This window comes from Rhinichthys klamathensis, unplaced genomic scaffold (assembly GCF_029890125.1).
Source record: "Rhinichthys klamathensis goyatoka isolate OS25496 unplaced genomic scaffold, OSU_Roscu_1.1 h1tg000103l_1, whole genome shotgun sequence".
In the NCBI taxonomy this organism is placed as follows: domain Eukaryota; kingdom Metazoa; phylum Chordata; class Actinopteri; order Cypriniformes; family Leuciscidae; genus Rhinichthys; species Rhinichthys klamathensis.
Window position 1 is genome coordinate 3868630 of NW_026606642.1, and position 19123 is coordinate 3887752.

At 35.9% G+C, this 19123-nt stretch overlaps 1 protein-coding gene across 1 annotated transcript in view; it reads left to right on the forward strand.

Annotated features, from left to right (window-relative positions):
• The first annotated feature begins 232 nt into the window (after window positions 1-232).
• Window positions 233-19123, forward strand: part of LOC130087015 (SLAM family member 9-like) — a 122836-nt gene continuing 103945 nt past the window's right edge. Inside the window, exon 1 of the mRNA XM_056253217.1 lies at window positions 233-884. Within this exon, the coding sequence (XP_056109192.1) occupies window positions 593-884 (292 nt within the window). The 5' untranslated portion in view covers window positions 233-592. The remainder of the gene's footprint in view (window positions 885-19123) is intronic.

Genomic DNA, 19123 nt, shown 5'->3' on the forward strand with positions numbered 1-19123 from the left:
TATGTTATGTGTTAAATAATATTGCTTTTTTTACAGTTATTTTAAATTATTCACAGGCTAAATATCGCTTGCCGTGAATGGACTTAAAAACGTGAAATATTATTTCCAATTATACTGTACCTCCGAGCAAGAGAATGCATGATATACAGTTTCTGCTAATAATCCCAGATAAATTCATATTTAATATTTCCTACATTATTACATACAGAAATGTTGTTAGGTCCATTACATCTGTCGGCAGTGTGCAGTCGGCACACACATCTCACTTATCCTGCGCAAATTAAGCATAAACATTGCAGTTCACGTCTGCACTAACAATTAATTCACAGACATTAAAGTAATCTTGTCCGAACAAGTCATGACTTTAAACTTTACACCTACCATTGACTGTACGATTTACTCTCAGATGTGCGATACTCCTAGATGGTGCAACAGGTATTAGTCCTACACAGGACTTAAGGTGTATTTTACATTCAAACTACAACTGAGTGTATCCAGCTGGTGCAACCGGCCTCTGGTTTGTAAACCAAAAGAAGCCTTAATCTGATTTTGTTCATGTTCTCCAGGTGTGTTTGGTGATTCAGTGTCAGTGATGGAGGGAGATTCTGTCACTCTAAACACTAATGTTACTGAAATACATGAAGACGACGACATACTGTGGAAATATGGAGCTGAAAACTCTCTGATAGCTAAAATCAGCATTGAGACAGAAGTCTTCTCCACATCTGATGTTCCTGATGGGAGATTCAGAGACAGACTGAAACTGGACGATCAAACTGGATCTCTGACCATCACAAACACCACAACTGAACATACTGGAGTTTATAAACTAGAGATAAGGGGAGCGAAACGATCATCAAAAACATTCAGTGTTTCTGTCTATGGTGAGTAGAGATCATTTGTCTCGTCCTTCACAACTGAAACAGTGAGTATGTTTACAGATCTGGGCTGGATTTTCCGAAACCTTCTTAACGCTACATTGTTCTTAAGTTCCTTAAGCTGTACCTTATCGTTAATACGTGTTTTTCCCAAAACGTTCTTAGTTAAGTAAACTAGGGGATTTACTAAGTTCCTTAGTAAATCCCCTAGTTTACTTAACTAAGAACATTTAACATCTAAGGACCAGATATTATTAATTAAGACCCGGAGTCAGAAGTTCAGTCAATAAGTCAAGAGTCAGAATTATAATAGATTAAAGAAAAGTTTTACTGAAGATAGTTTGCAGTTTCATCAGCAGAAGTCAGCTTCAATACTCACACAGGAGTTCGTAGGCCGCCCCGCTTACAGTTACAAAGATCACAGGAGTTATACCATTTCCAAGGTCTAAACTACGTCATTACTTACAGGTTGAATGATTCTCATTGGCTGAGAAAAAGATAAACATAGTAATTTTCCACACATATACAGATAGACTAAAGCATATCTCCATCGATTATGCGGCTGACACTCGGACCCTGAAGTTAGGCACGCCATGACTTTCCAGGTCGCTAGCCTGTCCCGAACAACAACTCAGTCAATCTAATGCTGTTCCTCAACCCTGTAACCAAGAAGACTCTAACTAGAAACAGGAGAGTATTCTCAAAACATCAAGATAATACGTTATTTCTGTAAGACTGGAAAACTGGAAAGTGGGTGAAGAGATAGACCACTGGTCTATGAGACAAAGGACCTTGGCAAATTAACATTTGAACTCTCACACACACACACACACACACACTTCTTCCCCGCATCCCCCACTCTCGCAGTGACACATAAAAACTCACATAAGAATATCTATGGTTTGATGTGAATGATTATCATTGAGTATTATGTTTGGTATCATTTTAAAGGTCTCAGGGTGGCTGGTTCAGATGTCTCATTCCCAAAGTATAAAACAAAAGGTAATAAGGTTTTTTAAGAGTTTAGGGATATCTGGCACACAAATGAATGTGGTCTCCTACTCCCAAGGTGTGAACTCAATGCTAATTTCCACTGTTAGCAAATGGTACCATGTAAATTTACTTCTGCCCCCAGTAAGTCTGGGGGGATGAACACAGTACATTTCCACTGTGAATACAGGTTTACATATGAAATGAGGTCTGGCTATTTAATGGAAGGCAGCAAGGGATCGTGGCTTTTTCTGTATTTCAGATAGCCCGTGAGGTTTAGCTCATGTAGTTCATGTTGGGTTTGCATCTATTTCTCTAATCCTAAAACATTTGATGATTTGCATTGATTATCTTTCAATTGATTATGGAATTGTTAAAATACATTTACCTGACATAATAAATTGTTATATTTGATTATTCTTTGATTATTCTAAACAGACTTTGACTTTATTTTCATTGGAGTTAAAAGGAATAGTCAAACATTAACGTATATTTAATGATGCACAGATATCATTGAAAAACACTTTCATTTATGGAGTCAGATGAAACGAGTTAATACATAAGATAAAAAGTATTGCATTTAATTATAAATCCCTCTGCCATTGGAAGAGACGGAACGCGCGTTGAGACCTTCACCGCTAATTTGAATGCCGGCATTGGATCAAATTTAGACAGTCTTACATTTCTCTCAAGGAGAGGACACTTTAAAAGGTCAGGGTACCCTAGAAAAGCCGATGCATGTATTGACACATGTTAAAGAAGTCCATATTTAATTTCTGGAAGCCGGGCTAAATGAGCAAACACTGTTACTGCATTCCTGGCATTGGCCAGACCCTCAGTCACATCTCAGATATCAAATACAGACTTTGAAAGAATACAAGAAAAGAACATTTCAGTAATCACACTGGTAACTTCTATAACAAAGTAAAATCTCATAAGCCTAGAGAAGTCATTCAACTCATGTGATATTTAGAAGGAAAAATTCTACATTTACATTAATTTTCTGTGATTTTATTGCGGTCCGAATCCAGAATGTCAGTGTTTTTTTTCTCCCACCAACCGCGGAAAAATCTCCAGCCAAATTATCTCAGTTTTCTTTTGTCAAAAACCAAGGTAATGTGGTAATTTAATTGCCGTCCAAATCCACATCTCTGAGTTTACAAGAAGAGATCACTTCAAAATTCACTGTTTAAATCATTTTTGATCACTGCCGAGCACCGTACGTACGATGTACACTTTTATCACTGAAATGCTGGAAAGTTATGTGACAGCAATATATGATACAATTTTAAAATGATAGGCTAGGCTATTATAGTTTGGGTTATTTTTTATAATATCTCAATCCCCCAAAAAATGCAATTTCAACTATTTCTGAAGTGCTTCTTTTTTGTAAAGACCACCGCTTTCGCACATAACGCAGTGAAGCTTCCCCTGCACGAGTGAATAATTGATTCTCGAGTCATCGATATCAGCAGATTCAACAGCATCGCCACGGACAGCACCTGTAACGTCACACGTAAGAAGGAATATCTTAAGGTATAGTTCGGGGAACACGCCTAGAAATGGTATACCTTTAGTTAAGTTATACCTTAAGAGTCTACGTAGCGCTATAATTACCCCTTTTCCACCAAAAAAGAACTGGTTCGGAACTAGTGCTGGTTCAAAGTTGGTTCGGAGTTGGTTCAACTTGAGAACCTTCTCAGAACCTGTTTGTTTTTCCACTGACTAGAGCGCCCAGCGAACGACGTCGTTACGTCACTGTGTACGTCGCCAAGCCATACGTCAAACGCTTGCAAGTACAACATTACTTTGGGATTATCTCTAACTCGTGTACCAAGAAGGCTTTAAAAACAATTGAAATATGTAAGTCTTTTAATCTTTTCCTTTGATATGTAATCTTTTATGATATGTTATGTACCCATGTCTTGTCTTTTTTTTCTTTCCATTTATTTGTTCTATATTGTGACTGTTTTTTTTCTTTGCTTACATAATGTTTTCAATAAAAAAATAAAATAAAAAAAAACTAGAAACGCTTGCGCCAACTTCAAGCATAACAATTACAATGGCGGACTACATCGTGTTTCTGCAAATGTTTCTCCTGGCTTTGCGATCCTATATTATGGTCAGAAAAGATGTTTAGAACACATCTAAACCCGCGCCCAGCCCCCGACGTAAGCATGACGTGGTAAAAGAACGGTTCTAGTCCAGCAAAGAGTTGGTGCCGCTTGGGAACCAGTTTTCCTGGCCGAGAACCGGTTCTTTGGCTGTCGAAACACAAAGAACTGGTTCGCGCGCAGGCACCGGCTCCGAACCGGCTCTCAAAATGCTTCGGTGGAAAAGGGGCTCTCACGTTATCTGGAAATCCAGCCCAGCTCCATTCAGCGCCTCACTGTAACACATTTTTTGCTTTTCTGGTGGACAAGTGAAAATATTTTTTTTCAGTAATCAACATTATGCCAAAAATACATTGGATTGAGCTTAACTTGAATATTTCTTAAAATATTTACATACTGAAAAGTCACACAAACACTCACTGATGTCAACACAATACACCAAAAATCAGATTGTTTAGATTTACCCATATTTCTTCTCATTCTCTCATGTTTTCCAGCTCGTCTGCCTGTTCCTGTCATCATCAGTAACTCTTCACAGTGTTCTTCATCATCATCATCATTCAATTGTTCATTGGTGTGTTTATCAGTGTTGAGTGTGTGTGATGCGACTCTCTCCTGGTACGCAGGAATGAGTGTATTGTCCAGCATCAGTGTGTGTGATCTCAGCATCAGTCTCTCTCTACCTCTGGAGGTGGTATATCAGGATAAAAACACCTACAGCTGTGTGCTGAACAATCCCATCAGCAACCAGACCACACATCTGGACATCAACACACTCTGCCACACATGTGCAGGTACAGCAGCACTGATGATATATGAGTGTGTTTACTGACCTGATCTATCAAGCTATATAGTGCTGTCTGATATTTCATATAGTGTTAGCTGTAGATCAGACGGACAGATTCACTCACACTAATGGCTCATTATGTCTATTACAGATCAAGGTCTACCTTTATTGTTCATTGTGTTGATCTCTGCTGTGTCTGCTGGATCTCTGGTGATTGTTGCTGTAGTCGTGATCTTCTGCATCTGCAAGAAATGTAGAAAAACAGGTCAGAAGAGCAAGCAATTTATCTGTGCGCATCTTTATCTTTTTAAGACACAAATGAATAAAAAACTATTATTAAAAACTGTCATTGTAACATATCTGTGGTTGTTGTTACTGCAGTCGAGACCCAGGAGGAAGACAGAACTGGTTCACCATTGTGTAAACCAACAACACGACAAAAGGTAAGAAGTTGTCGCAGTCAGTTAGTGTGATTGAAGTTTGATGATTGAAGTTTGCAGCATCAGACGGCCAGTGAACAGACGTTTGTGGTCTTTAGACTCAACCGTCATTATTACCTTCAGCAGGGAGCAGATCAAAAGCCTATGAAGGCTGAACGGTTTGCAGCTCAGTGTACGTTTTTCCATTTAGCAGGGCTATTTAAATTCTGCAGACCTAAAAATAACCCATTAGTTGATCAAAATGTATTAGCACATAGAAAATGTTTTTAAAATGCTTATAATTTTAGTTTTATTTTTCAACAAGTCTTAATAAATTAGTATACATTAAAGTGTTAGTTCATCATCTCCTAATACACATATTAAAACAAACAGCAGTGATCGTTCAAGGGTTAGTTCACCCCAAAAAATTTTTTATATCATTAATTAATTACTCACCCTCATGTCGTTCCAAACCCTTAAGACCTTCGTTCATCTTCAGAACACAAATGAGGATATTTTTATTAACATCTGAGAGCTTTCGACAGTCTTCAACTGCCACTTTCAACCCCCTGAAAGGTAGTAAATACATCATTAAAGTAATCCATGTATCTCCAGTGGTTTTACCTCATTTTTATGAAGCGATACAAGTGTTTTTTTAGTGTAAAAAACAACAACAACTTGACCTGAAATAGATCACTTATAATCAATGGAGTTGCATTGTTACGCGTCTTTAGTTTATGGACAAACCATTTCTATTTCTGTTTTTTCGTATCATGTGATCTCTGGCCTAAATTATCTTTTGTTTAAAGTCACATAGGCTATGGGGTTTGCTATTTTTAAATAGCCTAACCCATAAAAAATCTGCTTTTATACATTAGAATTGTAGAGAAAGTAGGACACAGAGTTGTTACTCATGTTGTGCTGAAGTGTGTCCTCGAGCTGCAGCGTCTCTGCGGTTTATCATTATCTGATGCAACTTTAGCAGACATTGGTTGCTTTTTAGACGTTCTGCAACAAGTGTCTTTGCTGTTGTGTGAAAGACAGTTATTCTCAGCACTGTCATGACAATCCGGCAGAACTGAAACTGGTTGATGATTTAACTGTTTGAAAAGATTATGTAATTTCCTCTTGCTGCTCCATGTTAGCATCTGATCTGTAGTAGTAGTTTTTCAAAACAAAACAAAATATTAAGCTTTGCACAGTGAAACCTCAGCTATTAATTTTCTATTGTATCAGCAATGTTCCTGATTGAGTATATTTTTCCTTGCAGAAATCAAAGACTGATGCTGTGTATGAAAATGTCTCCAAAAAACGATGATCAAATGCACTCTCATATACAAGTTTTATTGTATTGTTTAGTTTCATTATTAGTTTCAATAAGTGGTGCTCTAATAGCATCCAGAAACTCAACTAAAATGTTCTATTTGTATCTTACCATATGGAAATGTATCTAACTTTCATTATTAAACATTGATCCCCTCACTCTGTTTGGTTTGTCTATTAATAAAAATAGTTAAATATATATATATATATATATATATTCGCAATATCACACAGACACTATATAGCACTACTGGATATTTTGATAAATGTATGTAACACAAGCACATCATCGCTTAGAGTCCAAAGCAGAAAATCACATCTCTCTAATAATAGCAGCACTAATAGCCGAGACACCAGACACTCCTTGTCTGTTTAAACAGTAACACACTCAATTTAACATAGATTACATAAAATTTCATATTATCATTTTATTGTATGCTGTGCCACCTAATGATAGCCATTCCGTCATGATAGTAGTAGGCGAAACCACTCCAGTTCCCGCCACCAGCTCATATTCCTGCTATGACCTGAAGACAGACCTGAATCTGTTATGATAAAGACAGACCCTTACCCTTACAGTGATCAGCTTAAAATCATTTTAATTATAATTTTGACTGATACACCATTTTACTTTGGTCATCACATAATGTTGTAATTAAAACTTATAGATGGCGCCATCTGTTGGTCTTTGAGAGAAACAGCGGCTAAAACAGTATCATAGCTCTCAGGAGCTTTCCAGGATTATAGACGTCATCATGAGCAAATGGGGTTTTCTTCTCCGCTGTACATTAATAGACGGCCCGTTGCTACGTGATATAAAAAAAAAAATCAATGCTAGTAAATGTATGTTTAGGCTATATTTTTGCTCCCAGTCAAAATTCTATATAGGCCTACTCTTGGAAGAAAATGTTCTATATAGAAAACATTAAAGTTAGGGTAAGCTATTTTCGAGAGGCTAGCAACAATAGCAAGCACCCTCTCCTCAGAGTCTGCAAATCCACGGCTACTTCAAAACACGTGAACACACAGAGCTAGAGCAATTCATCACAGAGATGGTGTTAAATTACCTAATGTCTCAATTTCGTTCAAATATAAATTAATATACACAACTTACAGAGCACTAGTTGTACCACCTGACTGCTGCTGATCATTTCGCTGTTGATAGTGTTAGACATAGAAACACATAAATTACATAAAACCCCACAGGCAAATTACATAAAACCCCATTATGGTTACAACATGCTCCAGGGTGAACTGTAAAATACAGCTTCTGTTTGTTTGTGACGCTCGTTCACTGTCTTTCTACAACTCGGCTGCTGTCCAAATTCGAAGGCTCTTTCAATTGCGTCCTTCGTTTCCTGTGAAATTAAGGATATACAAATGGATCCTTTGCGGACAGCCTACCCCAGAATTCATTGCGCATTTGTTTGAGAGTAATTGCCGAATTACACTTTTAAACGTAAATATTGCCTCTCAACATAGGCCTACTAAAATATCTATGATACAAATGTAAAAAAAAAAAAAAAAACTTTACACCGGTTCTTATATCTTACTAAGATTATATATACTTTATACTCTTTATTATATACAGAAATAGACCACGGTGAGCATTTGTAGACAGTTTGTGAACCCTGTTTTGTTTTCAGACAGTTTAAAACTTTTAAAAAAGTACAGTACAAAGATACTGTCTCTCATCAATTGCAGCATAATAAAAGAAAAATCTGGAAAAAATTGCCTACACTGTCTTTAAATAATCAATTAGCAGACTCCCTACTGTATGTGGACTCGACAACAACAACAAAATACCAACAAGTATTTTCTTTCCCGTGATATTTTTGTATAATATTATGTAAAAAAAATATTGGCCTGCTATTTTTACCAATGACGGAAATAAGCAGTTAAGATAGCAAAATACAGTAGGCTATAGCATTACTGTTACTATATAGTATTTAAATGACAGCAAATACATGTTTACATTAAATGAAAACCAATTTGCATGTAGGTTAGGAGTTTAATAACAGTAGCCTACTGACTGATTGTTACAGCTGAAAGGTTATTAATAATAAGCGTGTGCACTAAGATGGTGGCCGTATTACAGTTCTGTTGTGTTTATTTAAATCCCTTTTCCCTCAGGTTTTTCAGCCAATAGTTACTACTAAATCAGACTTTTCACTGAAATATTGTGGAAAATGTTTCCCGTTTATTTTGTTCTGTTAATTATATATCTTGTGTGATGTGTGTTTTGTTTTTCTTTTACAGAGAGTTAAAGAGGAAGAATGTGTGGAATATATGGAATAACCAGATCATTGGTCCTTAATTTCACTGTAGGAATCTCCTGCAACAACCTCAGTTTGACATGGATGCAAGCATGATTTAAAACTTAATGTTATTTTCAGACGGTTTCAATGTTCTAGTTTTAATGATAGTGGACATACAGCGGGGTCATTATCGGGACGTTCAATTGAGATATTCAGAGATGGGCTGATGAAATGGTCCCTGAAAATCTTCAAAAGTAGTTGCTTTGTGATAGTTTTAACAATTATGTGTATATCTAGTGCAAAACATATCTGCAATCTCATCTATATGCCTTTTTTATTTCTGTACACGTGTTTTTATCGGTTGGGTGGACAAACGGTTTCTGCATGAACGTGCATTACTGTAAGTTTGTGGTTGATGTCAGTTGTGTATTTTAGGAGACAGTAGTGTGTCTCAAATGATTCAAGATCCTTCAAAAAATATGTGACTGTGAAATATCTAATATAATACTATAAATGGTGTAAATGTAGAAAAGACACTTTTTGCCCACACAATGAAATTGCAAGCTTTTACAGTAGGAGCTAATTGACCAAGTTAACCTTTCATCCAGTATAATAAACATGATAAATCTTTTAAAATTACATTGATTATACATTGTGTTTATATTGCTGAGGATAAAGTTGAACTACTTGTTAGATTGAGTATTGAATGTACAAAAATACAATAATCTCTAAAATCATGACAAATTCATTTTCAGCAGTTATGAATTATAATCAGGTCTGTTTTAATGGCATTTCACATGAACCGAGATCTTAAAGTTCATTTCCATTGTTAAAAAATGTGTAAACAGGCTCAAGTTTAAGGCACTTTTTTTTCTTGGCTAATTCAACATTTAAGAAAACAAAACAAAATTCACATCTTTTTATATATTGAACATTCTTCAAAAATGCAAGGCACACAATTTTTGTCTCTAACTGATGTTGTGTTTTTGATTCAGATGAGTTTGATGAGTTTTGAGGAGTTTGGCAATATTGCACTACCTAAACCACATTAAACAGGATAAACCTGTGAAAGAGAGAGAGATTTGCACAATTAGACATATTTTAAATTTTTCAAACAAACAGATGACATTTAAAACGAGTCAAACATACTTTAAATAGTTCTAGTAAACTTTTTGCAGCTCTTTAGAAATGTGGCGGTAGAGACCGCACTGACCAGTCAAGTGCAGATGATCATTTCCATCACACAGTGATATATTCTACAACACAAACACATCAAGGAAATATAATTACATGATTACACAATTACAACAACAATTAAAGAACCGAAACAGACAAAATGGAGGTAAATAGAGGGATAATGTCACAGTAGTCTTTACCTTAAACGCCACAGGTCTCCATCTTCCTCACATCAAAGACAAGAACTTCACTGTAAAAAACTATTCAGCAATGCTTACAAAAGGCAGAATGATACACTTTACGCTTTTTTGTAAAAAAGCAAAACATTCGCTTTTACAATTTATAAAAGTGAAAGCATTTAGTAGAAAACATCTGAAATCCATTTTTCCCATGAACACTATTCAGATGCTTGTGCAGCAGCCATTAACAGTAGTGGAATATCATATTTTTGTAGCTGCTTCAATTCACAATACACAGTGACTTTCAGTGCAGTCCTTTAAGGTTTCAGTTCTGAGATTTTGAGTTTGATCAAGGACACAATGGTGATATTTCACAGACAGATCAACTCTTGCTGGATTTGAACTGCCTTTTTTTTATCCGCAAACCATCAACCAGACATTAAAGCATCAGAGTGGAGTGTGAAATTTCTCAAGTATTCTCAGTAAAAACACTAGTTTAGTGTTAACAAAGCTGGTCGAACAAGCATCAAAACTAAACATATTGGTGTTTTCAACTTATAAAACACGAGATATTTCTCTGTCCCAGCAAACAAAATATGTTCTAAGAACGTTTTGCTAACACTTCCATTAAGGTATGAAAACATAATATATTCTCAGAATGTTTAAAATGTCCAGCATTTTTACAAATATATATATATAAAACATCTTGATTATATGAATCTTAAGGACCGTCCTGTTCCATTTTATCATTCAAACATTATGAGAATGTTACTTTTGAATTTTCTCTGAACATTGAAATAAGTAGGAGCATTTTAAAAAAAAATGTTAGACAAACATCCGACTAAATCATTTCAGAAAATGAAAAGGTTTCATGAACAATGCATAAGGTTTTTTTGTGCAGAACAATACTTCTATTACAATTACTGGAATAACCCTGAGAGAACCTTTCCAGAACATTAGCTGAGTGCTAACATAATCAGGCATTCTACAGTGTCATTAGTACAGACTGAATTGCCTTATAAATAAAAGTAAACAAAACAGATGATATGTCAAGATCACGTTTACATGAACCCAAATGATCTGTTAGTTGTAGGACTGATGGCTCAGATGGATTGACGTCCTTCATGTAAACTTCTGTAAATTGTATCAATCAATACAATTTACATCAGACTGAAAAGATCTTCATGGATGAAACATTTAAAGTCCCTGTAAAGTCAAAATTAAGTATGTGTTTTGAGTTTGTCACACCACAGAAAAATGTGTTATTAGTCACCCAGCCAAATTTGAATGATAAAAAAAGCCAGCAAGTACATAAAATAAGCTATCAAAATCTTGAAAAAATGAGCAGTAATCTCTGCTCTCAAACGCTGGAGGGGTGTCCACTGGCTGCGCTGAAACCACGCCCACTCGCGGGAAAGCTGCCGTCGACTCGCCACACTCAACTCTACAGCCGGAATGGATGCTCGCACGGTGGGCACGCACTGCCGAATGGCACCAGTTGTCGGCGCGACGGGAGGATGAAGGCTGAGGCGGGAGTCGGTTCGGCCCCATTCACCAGTAACAGCGGATTATCAGTGAATCCCAGACAGTTATCTCCGACGAAAGTTTATAAAACTATCCCGTGTAAAATGATCACTTACAGAGGCGGGTTTTGGCGGTGATCCTCAGCTCTCCATCAAGGTGGCTCTTCACAAAATTAATCCACTTCTTCTTGATGTAATCGTTTTTCGGAAATTTAAGGACACCGATCTGTTTTGTACGTGATCCGGTGATCGCATCCAGGAAGTACGCATTTCCGTGACGAAGGCATAGCTAGCTAGCAATCTGTAGGCTGTGTTACTAATAATAGTACTGACAGTAACTCGCGATTGAGCGGCACACTGATGTGAATCTGCTCTATAATATTGTTAGGAGCGGCCAGCCTCAGCGGCTTTAGTGCGTCATCAAGTAGGGGCGTGTCCAGGAGCTCAAGGGCTCCAGTGCGTCATCGAGCCCTGTTTTAGCCCCGCCCAGAAAATCCAGAAAATAGCAATGGTGAAAAACTGTTTAACGGTCTAACTCCACAATTCAGTACTTCACAGTTCACAGTCTTTGTAATATGTTTTAGCAATACATTTCTAACATTTATAATGTGTTTAGAATTTTTTTTTGAAATTGCCTTTACAGGGACTTTAAAGTGTGACTATCTTCTCAAATGAATAAAAAAATATGCGTGTTCATAGAGGTATTGCATCTTATGAACTGGTGATGGATGAGAATGAATATTTAGAAAACCTATATGCTCTTCTTATTAAGCTCTTCTAAAATGTTTGTCAGCTTTCTTTTTTTATGGGTTTGTTATCAAGGCAAATATACTTGAGGCAGCTCCGGTGATTATCATGGTGACTTTCTCCTGTTCTGAATGCACATGTGCGGAAGTTTTGTTCTAAACACGTCAAGGACAATTTTCTCTTCATCCGTTTCCCTTTTCCTAATTTTCTAATTTCTCTTCATGTTCATTTTTAGTGGCACTATTGAAGATGCTCTAAGCGTTTTTTAGGCCAAAACATTTTTTGTCACATACAGCAAACATCTCCTCACTATCCGCTGGCTGCCTTTTCTATTAACACACTGTAAAGAAGCGGTCTCTGCAGACACCCCAGGCTTCACAAACGGCAACAAAAACAAACTGCGGCGACCCGCGCCACGTAACAAACTGTTCCAGCCAATCACCGACAAGAAGGACTTGGGGGCGGGGTTTGGGGGTTAGTGCGCAGATGAGGAGGAGGGAGGGTCTAGCTAGCCTCCGTTTTGTTTGACAATACTTTAAACGTCAACAGGAAGTGACGTCACCCGAAATCGCTTAGAGCACCTTTAAAATAATAACTTTAGTCTGGAAACTCATTATCAACTAATCTATGCAGTATCAGTCTCCTTATGGGATGTCCCATTAGCAACACCCTCCTGTGGACTGCTAATGGAATTAAGGGCCGTTCCTTCTGTAACACCATTCTCCTGAAAGAAAGAAGCAGATTTACATAAGCTAAAACAAATGCTCAGGATTGATGATTCAGTTGTTTACTGAATGTAAAGAATTCTGAAGTAAAACAGCGCAAGAGAATCACTCTCTTAAATAAGTCAGTTATTATTGTTTATGTAATAATTTCTGAATGAAAAATCAAATGGGCTTGTTGCAACAAAGCCCTTAAGTTAAGAAAACCCTTAGTTATAAGGTTAATGGAACCCTTAGTGAAACATAAGTTGCAATAAAAAAAATTGGAGAATGAAAAATGGTGGGACAGTCAGGGATATTGCGCAGTTTCCTTAATTTTGGCATAATTTTTGCTGTCAAAAATCCAAATAAACTTATTACTGAAATTTGTTTTATGTAAACAATGTATCCTGCAGCCTAGGGTGAAGTCAGTGAGTACATTAACAGTGATTCGGGACAAATATAATGTAATTTCATGGAAATTGAGTGGCTGGATTTTAGCAGCCTTAGACCAACATGTTTGCTCCTTTATTGGTTTCTGGTTTAAGTGGCACACACACATTTGTTCAGTGAAGTTCAATAAAGACTATTTTGTGGTAAAGAGAAGCTGTTTTGCCTAAAGAAAATGTGCGCCTTGCATTCATACAGACGTGTTCGACTGTCACTAAATGATCACTAAACATTTGCCACGAAATCACTTGCTTGCATGCACATTTTGTATTAGAAATGATTAATTTAAATTTTATAAAACTGAATAGGGAAAATAGTCTTAGGCACAACCGAACTACATCTCAAAGCCCCGTCTATATTAGACTAAGGTAGCTGCAACTCGGAGTAATGGACGTGCGGAAATAATTTAATTATCAATTATTATTTTGTCAGTAATACAAGGCACTTTTGTTCAGTGATAACAATGAAAAAGATAGGCTGTAAAACCATAGACATAATGGTGTTCTTCAGTAATTGTTCGAACTTCTATGTAAAGCTACGCCCAATTCCGGTTGTATCCTAATACAGATAGATGCAAATCATTTTGAGGGTGATACAGATACAGTTGTTGGCTCCACTGCACACCCATAGTGCATACACTCAGAAAACAGTGTGTTAGGATTTTAGGTCATTTGCGTGTTTTAGGACACTTTGTGCTTTTATAATCTTGTCTTTAGTAATCTCCATAGGTACAATATTGTAGTACAGATATACAAATGTGGTAAGTTAAACATGTTTAAAAGTAAGCGGTCGGTTATGTTCTGTTTATGGGATGTGTCAAAACTATAGCAACTGCTTCCCTATTGCTGCGTTTTGCCAGAAACTATTGTGAAATGCTTAGCATAAACACACTTAGGTTTAAGAAATGTCCTCCTTAGGGATACACTCAATTAAGGAGTTTCATGCAACCGGGTCCTGATACACACTATTAACAAATGCCAATCTGTAGTAAAGTCAGTGTTTTGCAGACAGAGATTCAGAGCTCACAGTATCTCACCTGATCATGATCATCACGCGGTGTCCTGTTTTCTGTTTGATCTATAACAACAAACACTTACTTTGGTCAATTAGAATAAAATACATTCTTATACATTTTTAAAGATTCTTTAAAATCACAATAAATATTATATTTATATTTGTACAATCAGCTGTATGTAATATTTGCCTTTTTGTTTTGATCTGTGATAGTAAATCCCAGCAGCAGCCGCCACGAGCAGAATAACAACAAAAACACATATTCCTCCTACAGCAGCTGAAGAAAAACCTGCATCTGGAAGAGACACACAGACACTATTACTAGAGATCAACTGAGAATCAACTCCTTATAATCAACCAATACTTTTGACGGACATTTCTATTTTCAGTAGAAAGTTGTATAAGGACTTATTTGATAAATGGCAGCATCTGGTGGGTTTTTGAGCAACACCAGCTAAATCAGCAGCGTTCACATGAAAACTGACTAACATTGTGCATTTGTCTTTAATATTAACAATAGACTTCATAATTATAAAATTCGCAATGTGACATAAAACTCAATGTGACAATTGTCTGTAGGTAAAAGGTAATAGGGATGAACATTTACTGGCGGGATTATTTCAAGCTGCATTCTAAAACTACTCATGTGAAAAGGCACTGAATGACTAAAATATTCTTACCATTGACAGTAACACTAAATGTCTTTAAGATGCTGAATCTGCTGCTGTTGATCTGTAGTTTATATTCTCCAGAGTCTGTGTTTCTGGTGTCTGTGATGTTCAGAGATCCAGTCTGATGATCCAGCTTCAGTCTGTCTCTGAATCTCTCTTTACACTGAACATCTGTACAGATCTCACTCTGATCTCCAGTACTTTCAGTGATGAGAATGCCATTAAAATACCACATCATCACATAATTTGGGTTTCTTTCAACACTAGTATATAAAGTAACAGATTCTCCCTCCTTCACTTTCTTTCTCTTCACTTCATCTCGTTCAGCAGCAGAAACACCTGAAACACAAACCAACAGATGCTGAAAATCTTTTTTTGGGGGAAAGACACACGACATGTGAGAGAACTGTGCAATAAAACATACTTTGACTTTCAGTTTGAAAAGCAATATTTATCCACATTCTGTGATTATAAATACATTTTAAGTTAAGTCACCTTTATTTATATAGCCTAGGGCTTTATAAACCTTTAACCCTAATAAACCTTTTACATCAAAACTGTACTTTGGATTGCTGGTGAACTAAAAAAAAAAAAAAACACTGATGGATTTAATTTTATTCTGAAGAATGGCAGTAACCAGACAGTTGATGGTCCCAATTGACTTCCATAGTATGAAAATAAAAAAATACCATGAAGGTCAATGAGGTCCATCATCAACTGTCTGGATTCCGACAATCTTCAAATTATCATCTTTTGTGTTCAGCAGAAGAAAGAAATTCATACAGGTTGGGAACAACTTGAAAGTGAGTAAAGGATGATAGAATATTAATTTTGGGGGGAACTATCACTTTAAATCTGTTCATCATATAAACTGATCGACTTTCTTTACAAAAATTGCACTTAACAGCTCGATTCATATTATCAACAATCTATACACTTTTTTAAGCGTCAAAGTGTCAGGTGTATGGCTGTTAATGGAGAGGCTGAAATCGCTCCGATTTCATAAATATCTTCATTTGTGTTGCGATAATGATCAAAATTATTATGGGTTTGGAACGACATTAGAGTGAGTAATTAATGACAGAATTTTCATTTTTGGGTGAACTGATAAGCAAAACTGACGGCATAGTTACAGTAGTGTTTAGAGGTTATGTAAATACATTTCTGATACAAGCTCTAAGCAGTGGACCAATCACGACACAGCTGACCAATCAGAGCAGACTACTCTTTTCCAAGGCATGTTTAAATGAAACCAAAACAGAGCGTTAGAGAGAGGGTGAAAACAGGTGTTGCAACAATGTAAATTATAAGAAAAATTATGAGTTTCTACAAGTAAACAGAAAAAATACCTCTGAATGTCAATGCAAAATAATTCAATAAACACATCAATGATGTGATTTAAATGTACACGATTTGCTTTTAAACATAATGACTCACCATGAACAGAAACAATGAAGATCTTTTCACTGTCGCTGCTTCCTCTGCTGATCTTCAGTTGATAAACTCCAGCATCTGTGTTTCTGGTGTGTGTGATGGTCAGAGATCCAGTCTGATGATCCAGCTTCAGTCTGTCTCTGAATCTCTCAGTGCCTTCATTACACTGAACATCTGTACAGATCTTACTCTGATCTTTATTGATTTCAGCGATGCGAATGTCATTATAATACCATCTAATTCTGTCTTGTTGGTTTGTTTGAACACCAGTGTTTAGAGTGACTGAATCTCCCTCCATCACTGACACTTCATCTGTAACACAAGACGCACATGAAGAAGAAATTAACAGATCATTATGAGCTGAACAACATTATACAACAGTAAAGTGCTGTGAAAATGTTTTTCTACAGATCCTAAAGATTGGGATTCATAATGTAACACATGCAAACAAACAGCAGAAAACATCAGTGATTAACACACTCACTCATCAGAAAAACGTACATTCAGAATGCATACATAGATACAATTACACATACATAGTACAATTTCTGAAATTGATGATTTTTATTTTTTATAAATCTGATTAAGCTTCTAGAGGTGGTGGAGTGGCCACATATTTTTCTGTAAATCTTATTTCTGAATGCATTATTCCTAATGGATCCTAATCATTTTGAGTGCCTTTTTATTAGTCACTTTTAAAGTCACTTTTCATGTTAACAAATGTTTATTTCATGTTAACAAACTAGGTAATATTTATAGGCCACCCTCTGCTCCGTCTGATTTCATGATTTGTATTCTGTCAACTATTAATTCTCTTGAGAAGCACAATGAATTGATAATAAGGGTGATTTTAATAGTAATTGGTTGGATCATTCCTCGGTTAATGATATACATTTATTTGGTAGTTTAAATCTTACCAGCCTACCAGAGTTGATTATCGTTCTTCATCTTTGCTGGATTGGATTCAGTACTTGTTATTAATCCTGAAAGGATAATCAAATCTGGTGTAATTTCAGATTGTTGAAGTGTTTCCAGACACTATTGTGTCTGGAAAATTAAAACTCCAAGCTCTCCTCCTAAATATACACGACATATATACAGTGGTGTGAATAAGTTATTACCCCCATGCTAAAGTTGCCTAAAAAGAGGAATAAAAAATCATCTTTTGGAAATTGATCTTAATGCCTTAATTAGAAAAATGAGGAAAAATCCAACCTTTAAGGACACCAATTTTCTTTGTGTATGATTAATGTATCATAAATAAATAAATGTTCTTCCTTAAAATACAGGGTGCATAAGTCAACCCCCCTTCTGAATCCATAGATACCAAACACATGGATTCCATCCCCATTACATATGATTTATAAGCCCAAATGTAAAAATAGAGAAAACGGATAAAAAAATGTCTTAGTCCCCAGAGGGTTAATCTCTGAAAATTTGCTATTACACTTGATACAAATAAAAAATAAAATAAAAACATTAAATTTAATAATGATGTTTTTCTGATCCTTTACTCATTTAACAAGATTTTAATCAGCAATTCTCTTCTATCTGTGGTTCTCAGACAGTGCTCTGATTTGTATAGAACTACTGGTTCTTTTAATTCCACTATACCAAATGGTTAAATTTCCAGAAGATTATGCCTGTCGATGTCTACTATGCTATTTGTGATCTAAAAACAAATAGTAGTGCTGGTCCTGATGGTTTGGAAGCTACATTTGTTAAAGTTGCTGCTCATGTATGTATTTTATTTGTAGATTCATTGTATTTGTCATTGTCCACTTGTTCCATTCCCTTAATATGGAAATGTGTGAGAGTTACTCCTTTGTTCAAAGATGGAGACTCATCTGATGTGAATAATTATCATCAAATTTATATTATTTGTTCTATTGCAAAAAAAAATTGTAAACTTATTTTTAATCAATTATCACTGTATTTTAATTTATTAAATATTCGATAGCCACGAAAGAGCGCTCACTTTACAATCTCTAAAAAGCTGTCATCTTATCTCACAACAGTCCAATAAAATCAATAATGTGGTCAACACACACTGGCTGAAGAACCTTGCTATAGAGACTATAGAACATAATTAACAATGTAATGTCTAATGTTAAAATGTAAGTTTTTAATGTAACATTCTTCCATTAAATATTTTAGTCAGTTTATTCTAGTCAAGAATAATTTATGCAATTTTGAATTATTTATCTGAAAGAATTTAAAGAGCAGTGTCATGTTGTATTGTTCAACTGGTCGAGGTTGAAATGGGATTTAGAAAGTAATTAGTAATAAGTAATGCAGTACTTTACAGAGAGAGTATTTAGTGCAGTAGTCTAATTACACTTTTCAAGATGTAATTGGTAGCTAGTCATTTCTTTTATAGAGTAATTTACCCAACAATGATCAGAACAAACTTTGCAAGCAAGACTTAAGAAAGAAGGTTTCACAGAGTCACATTTTCA